The sequence below is a fragment of the Mus pahari genome, chromosome 5 (assembly GCF_900095145.1).
Source record: "Mus pahari chromosome 5, PAHARI_EIJ_v1.1, whole genome shotgun sequence".
NCBI lineage: Eukaryota > Metazoa > Chordata > Mammalia > Rodentia > Muridae > Mus > Mus pahari.
The window spans coordinates 155,464,214-155,471,601 of NC_034594.1; the positions used below are offsets into that span (position 1 = coordinate 155,464,214).

Below are 7,388 nucleotides of genomic sequence, written 5' to 3' on the forward strand. Positions count from 1 at the left end.
GAGAGAGAGAGAGAGAGAGAGAGAGAGAGAGAGAGAAAGAAAGAAAGAAAGAAAGAAAGAAAGAAAGAAAGATAGATAGATAGATAGATGTATGGTGGAGCTGGAAAGATGGCTCAGCAATTAAAAGCAGTGGCTACTCTTCCAAAGGATCTGGGTTCAATTCCCAGCATCCACATGTTAGATCAAAACTGAATGTAACTCTAGTTCCAGGAATTAAAACAAAACAAACAAAACCCTTCCAACACAGGGGAATGAATGAATGACTTTCTCTAATACCATAGCCTTGCCAATCAATGAATAAGCTCATCTTATCCCATTTCACCCAAACAAACAAGAACAGGTAAGTTGGCAGAAGCAAACCAAGGTATCTTAGGGAAAAGACCAAGGTTCCAGAGGTGAATGTGTATATCTGAAACACAAATTGTGCTCAGACAAAAAAAAAAAAAAAAAAAAAAGGAATGAAAATGTAATAATGTGTCTTTGGACACCATATAATCTGTAACTCCTAGAAAGAAGGGTATTTTTGGAGTACCACAGCATATAATCATATGATCAAACTACAAAAGTTGGGAAACATATATAAAGAAAAAGGCTAAGGCTTGGGAGATGGCTTTAGGATTAAGAGTTACCTCCTCCCCTTGCAGGACAGGAGTTTGATCCATAACTACCTAGAACTCCAGCTCCAGTGGGCTGATAGGCTCTTCTGGGGTGCTTAGACATCCACATTCACGTGCACATATGCACAGGTGCATAGACATACAACACATAATGCAAGAGACGGAAAGGACCTCATTTGCTAGCTATACTGTTTGCAGTGTGCATGCATGTGTTTGTGATGTGTGTCACTGGGATGCACTGTCTGCAGTGTGCATGCGTGTGTTTGTGATGTGTGTCACTGGGATGCACTATCTGCAGTGTGCATGCATGTGTTTGTGATGTGTGTCACTGGGATGCACTGTCTGCAGTGTGCATGCATGTGTTTGTGATGTGTGTCACTGGGATGCACTGTCTGCAGTGTACATGCGTGTTTGTGATGTGTGTCACTGGGATGCACTGTCTGCAGTGTGCATGCGTGTGTTTGTGATGTGTGTCACTGGGATGCACTGTCTGCAGTGTGCATGTGTGTGTTCATGATATGCACCACTAACACCACTTTCAAGTCATAGTTTGTGATTCACTCCACTTCCCACTGAGTCACAATCATTTGCTGCTCCCCAGTGTCATTGCAATCGTCAGACATCCCATTATATGCATGTATATTAGGTTGCTGCAAGTTCCCACGCCAGTAAATTCTCTTTCAGGGCTGGCAAGATAGCTCAGCAGGTAAGGTGCCTGCTGCCTGCTGATGTCAGTCAGATGATGAGTTCAATCCGTGGAATTCATGTGAATGTAGAAGATGAGGACCAGTTCTTCAAAATTGTACTCTGAGCTCTCATGGCATATGTGCAGGTACACATGCAGAAAACACACACACACACACACACACACACAACTAATAACTAACTAAAAATAAAGACTGTCTCATTAAACATTCTTGTATAAGATCTTTAATGTATGATTGATTAGTTATTTCTTTCGGATAGATTATTAGACAATGTATCATACTATTTAAGAGGATAACTATTATCCATCCTACCCCATTTTTTAAAATTTCTGATACATATAATTAAATTACATTTCAGGATGGCTTGGAAGAATTCCCAGTTCTCCTTACAGTGCACATGTATTCACCAAATGGTATAGGAATTGTTTTTTGTTGTTGTTGTTGTTTTTTTTAAGATTTATTTATTTATTATATGTAAGTACACTGTAGCTGTCTTCAGACACTCCAGAAGAGGGAGTCAGATCTTGTTACAGATAGTTGTGAGCCACCATGTGGTTGCTGGGATTCGAACTCCTGACCTTTGGAAGAGCAGTCGGGTGCTCTTACCCAGTGAGCCATCTCACCAGCCCAGGAGTTGTTTTAAATCAAACTTTTCCAATCAAAATTATAAACATGTTATCTTGTTCTCTTAAGTCTTTATCAATACAAAGATTACACTAAATTATTTGACAAGGTTAGCTAGAAGTATTACCATTAATTTGTATTCATGTAGTACTTAAAAATAAATAAGTAAAAGGGCCAGTGATTACGAAATACTCCATGTACTTTTGAGTCATGTGATAAAATAATTTAATTTACTTACAACAAGAATAGTTCTCCAGGAGAAAACTGCAAATGAAACAATTCCCAAGACTGCAGTAATGATCACTGGCTGCCACGGCAGTCCATAAAAGTCAGGGCCAGGCTGGACACTGTCAGGCAACGTGGCAAGGAGCTGAAACAGACAGGTTAGAAATAACGGAAAACTTTATAAACATTTTTACAATAAAGCATTCGCAAAGAATCCTCATAGAAATTCTAAACCCATCTCCATGAGGTAAGTACTCCAGGCCATCTTTAATAACTCCCACTTCAAGAAATATAGGATATTGTAAGTCTCTTAATTTGTTTGACTTGTAGAGTTCTCAAGCAGAAAGTCTAAATACCTTTTAAGTTGGGCATATATTTCCAGTTTCTAATAGACTCTGCTATATTGTGTTGTCTATGATATATAGTTAGAAATTCCCTGGATCGTACTTTGAGGTAAGTTTTATTACTTTAAAAAGCACAGAAAACGAAAGTTTTAAATATATAAGTAAACAACTTTTCTGGGCGCAAATAAATCCAATGTGGTAATGTAATGTGTTATTCTGGTAATATTTTAAGTTATCGGATTCATTCTTACATAAACAAAGACAAGTGAGGAGTAAGTGCAGACAGCTCGGGATAACCGGTTTAGAGGCCAGGCTCTCAAATGTCTAACCGGCTCAGTGTCTTAGCTCTAACCGTTTCCTCAAAGGCAGTATTACACACTGCCCACTCCGCTTTCCCTGCCTGCTAATTATAATATTGGCCCCACCCCCCGACTGACACTGCCCCAAGGAAAGGACTGCACCGCCTAACACACTGCCTGTCACTGTGACAGTGCGCTCGGAAAACCCGGCAAGCCACCAAAGCGTCCCACACCGCAGCGCCGCGTCCCGCCGGCCTCGGACCCCGCTCGCCTCTCCGGGACAGTCGCTCTGCCCAGCACTGGTCCTCCCGCCTGCCACTGCCGCGGCCCCTCCCTGGGACCGGGACTGTCACCTCTAGGAGCTTGGCTAGGAGGGCTGCGTAGAGCACCGAGAGGGGCCCCAGCAGCTCGGGGTCCCCCGGGGAGGCGGTGACAGCAGGCACGGTGGCAGGCAGTGAGTCCATCGTGTGGGGGCAGCTGCGCGGAGACGACGCTTCCTGCGGACGGCACCGAGACGGCTTTCGCCGCTTCCGCCTCGGGAAGGACCGGCTCCGGGGGGCGGGCACGGGGAATGAACTTCGCCTTCCCCGGCCGCCGCACCTTCCGCGCTAGGCCTCCGGTAAAACACGTCATCAGACACGGCCGAGTAGCAACGTCAGCGCACCCAGGAAGCCAGCGAGAGGGGCGGGGGCGGGGGCGGGGCGGGGCGGGGCGGGGCGGGGCTAGTGTAGAGCAAACCAACCAGGGAGCGGGGCGGGGGGAGACAGGGTGCTGAGCGTAAGAATCAAAGCAGGGAGGTGCGGTGGGGGAAAACGGTGCGGGAAGGTTAGCAGAACCGTTCGTAGAGTGAGGAGGAGAGAAAGGAGCGTAGGACTGGACGCGGGGGGCCGGGGTTCAAGTGAGGGAGAAGGTTGAGGAGCCGACTAGAAGAGTCCAAGCGATTGCGGCGGTTGGGGCGGGGGAGGGGAGAAGCACAGAGAAAGCACAAGAGAAAGTAGAGTACTCTGGAGGCAGAGGAGGCAGATCTCTGAGTCTGAGGCTAGCCTGGTCTACAGAGTGAAACCAAGGACAACCAAGGCTATGTAGAGAGACCCTGGCTCAAAGAAAAAACAACAACAAAACAAAACAGTAAGAAAACCACAAACCCTAAAAATTTAAAACAGGACACAACTTCACCTATTCAACGAATTACATCTTACAGAGAGTTTCATATAAAGAGAAATTTTGAATCAATATAACAATGAGTTAACCACAGAAGAATGTATGGCCCTGACAGGCAAGCTCACACTAAAAATTACTGATTCACACAGGAAAAAAGATCCTACTGGAGATGATCACTCAGTAAATTCAACCAGTCTCAGAAAGACAAATATGTTTTCTATCACTAACGGTTCCTAGATTTTAAATAGATACATAAAAACAGGAATGTATATATAACAGGAAAATAGAAGTAAGACTGTCCAGGAGAATAAAGAGGGCTACAGGGATGAGAAAGGGGAGCAGAGGGCTAGTGAGATGTTGAGCACAGATATTTTCTTGTATGAACCTTCACAATGAAATATATTTAAAAGGAAAATTACTAATGCACAGACGTCAGAATGAACGACATGTCAGGAAATCGCTGTCACTAGCAAGACTCTGGGGCAATCATCTCCCAAAGTCCCTTCTAATTGTAAGATTTCAAATATCACCTAACAATTGACCCATAAAGCTGACCTGTGGTGCTTCAGTTCCCCTAAGCAAAGCAGACGAAATTGTCTTCCTTTCCAGGTAACTATGCTCCTTGCTTGAAACTTCACATTGCCTTGTCCATAGGACCCCAGTTTTCCCATATAATCTTATTCTTATGAGCCCTTTAAAAGTCAGGACTGGGGACTGGAGAAATGTTCAGTGGTTAAGAGCACCGACTGCTCTTCCGAAGGTCCTGAGTTCAAATCACAGCAACCATATGGTGGCTCACAACCATCCATAATAAGATCTGACGTTCTCTTCTGCTGTGTCTAAAGGCGGCAACAGTGTACTTATATATAATAGTAAATCTAAAAAGAACCAAAAACCAAAAACAAACAAACAAAACCAAAAAAAAAAAAAAAAAAAACAGGACAGGACAGGACTGTAACTTACAGGCACGAGTCCTCTCCTTCCACAGTGAGGGATGTGGGATTGAACTAAGGTAGCAAGTGCCTTTATCTGCTGAGCCTTTTTGCTAACCCCCATATTAGAATCTTTGATTCCTAGCAGATGCTTTGTGCATTGAGCCATTAAAGTGCTTTTTTAGAGCATGCCCTTTGAGCCAGAGTCTTGGAGCACCATGTCCCGTCTTTTATGTCTATGTCTTCCTCTGTCACCCTACAAGTGGACACCATATCCTGTACCTTATCTGTGTCTCTAACTCAGCCCAAGAAGAAAGAGTAATGTATATACCTAGAAATGTGAGGAAGACAGGCTTCCTTCCACTTTGAACCACTGACTCCTTGAGATGCTCAAAGGACACTGAGCCTGGTTCAGTCACTGGAAGCATCCCAACTGTGACAGCTCAGAGCCAACAACCTTTGCCAGGCAGCTGCCTCCAACACAAGCAACCATGGAGAAGACTGAAGGTGGGTTGGCTCTGTTCCATCATTCTCATCAGACAGCCTCCCCTCTGAATTTGCTGGGTATTCAGCATCTTTACCCTGCCCTCTGACCATAAAGAAGAAGCAGGAGTGGGAGGAAATTCCACAGAGTGCCAGACACTTCCACAGACACTTTACACTGCTGACCACTTGGTTGTTGCAATAGGAATATTTGCCCTTTTCAGACAGGGAGGCCAAAATTCAAAGTTTATTTATTTGCTGCTCGACATCTTACAGAAGGGAACTGTGGTTGGCAGAGTTGGAAAGGGGAGTTGGGAGGACAGGAAGGAATTAAATGGGGCTGAAAAACACAGAGGAGCTCATTCTGTATCTCAGTTAATGGATTATAACAGCCTGTGATACATTTTCAAGTGAGTAAAAGTGAGCTGGAGACGTGGCTCAGTAGGCAAAGGTGCTTTCGCCAACACTGATAACCTGGGCTTGATTCTGAACCCACATGGTAGAAGGAGAGAACTGACTCCTGCAGGTCCCTTGACTGACTCCCACATGCACATGCACACACTCATGCACGAACATTAAATAGATGTAAGAACGTTTTAAAAAGTCAGAGGAACCATAGACATGAGCATTGCCCTGGTTATTATCCTGATTTGATCGTTACATGATATACACATCTACCAAATTACCATAACTCACATCATAAAGATTTCGCTTACTATGCTCCAATTAAACAATGTTTAGTAACTTGCACAAACTTTTAAATTGGGATTTGAAACAAGATCTCCCCCCACTCAAAACCTGTTTTACAGAAAACATCAACAGCAAAACTCTATTACACAAGCCGCAAGATTACAGGCCCTACAGGAGACCACTGCGACCAAGATGACATCATTTGGCCTCCAGCCTAGTCCAGTTTACCTTGTAAACCATCCAGTAAGCACATACACCACAAGAGGGAGCTAAAACCTAGAAAACTGACTAAGCTTCCAGAGATGTTAAATGTCTTACTTGGATCCAGACTCTTCAAAAAGATTAGCTTGAATAAACATTTTGCCATGATATCTCCAGGAAATAGATCTGACCCACCACTTCTCTGTTTCAAACCTTCGAAGGGTACGTACCATGGACAGCTCAACAGACCTCCTCGGGACACGCCTCCCTCACAGGCACTCAGCTTCCCTAGTTTCCCAGCATCCCCTTTCTCCATGCTTCCCTTTCTCTAGCATGCTGTCCCTCTGTCCCTGTTGCCCATCCCCCTCCCCCAGTCCACTCTGTTCAACAACAAACCACACTGCTTAATCCACATCTCAGCTGGCTCCTAACTCTGTTGCTCCTCTACCAACCGTGACAAAAACTATCTTCTGTTTCAAGTGAACATCTCCAGCTCCCCGAGGTACTAAGAGGTCCCAGGGGACAAACCCTGCTTTATAGGTGTGTGCATGCCCAGCCCTGCCAGGGAATAAACTCTTGCGTGCTAACCTAAGGGCTCCTAATTAAAGCCATCCACCTGCGGCTCATTTCAGGAGGCACCGTCAGAGGATTGGAAGCTGAGCTCATAAAGATATTTTAAATTCTTCACTCCAGGCTCAGATTCAACTTAAAACATGTTGCAAATCGAGCCAAGGTGGCGGCCCATGACTATGGCATCAACACTTAGAGGTATTAGCCAGAGGATCAGTAGTAGTTCAAGGTCAGCCTTGGCTGCACAGTGAATTTGAGGCCAGCCTCATCTATATAAGACCGGCTATCATCAGCCCTTCTGTATACCCCCTCCCTGCAAACATCCCTGTATTAATCAGTAGTCTAGCTGAAGAGACTATATCAGACTTACCATCTTACTTAAATAAAGGATGAAGGCATAGAAGGAACCAAATGCACTTTCCAGAGGTGGCTCCTCTGCAATTGTCTCCAGTTGCTTTTGTACATCTTCGGACCCGACAGGACCACCTTCCATTATAGGACCTAAAAGGGGGCAACGGACAACATATTTTCTTTT

At 44.6% G+C, this 7,388-nt stretch overlaps 1 protein-coding gene across 4 annotated transcripts in view; it reads right to left on the reverse strand.

The window, feature by feature from the left end:
* The window catches only part of Mia3 (MIA SH3 domain ER export factor 3), a 41,044-nt gene that overhangs the window by 15,501 nt on the left and 18,155 nt on the right, over nt 1-7,388 (reverse strand). For 2 of the 4 annotated variants that reach the window (XM_021198507.2, XM_029538722.1), the window contains exons 6-7: nt 7,224-7,354; nt 2,187-2,318 (exon numbers count right to left, since the gene is read on the reverse strand). In XM_021198507.2, coding sequence (XP_021054166.1) covers nt 2,187-2,318; nt 7,224-7,354 — 263 coding nt within the window. Of the gene's footprint in view, nt 1-2,186; nt 2,319-3,169; nt 3,430-7,223; nt 7,355-7,388 lie in introns of those variants that run through there. The other 2 variants (XM_021198509.2, XM_021198508.2) reach the window with 1 other exon arrangement.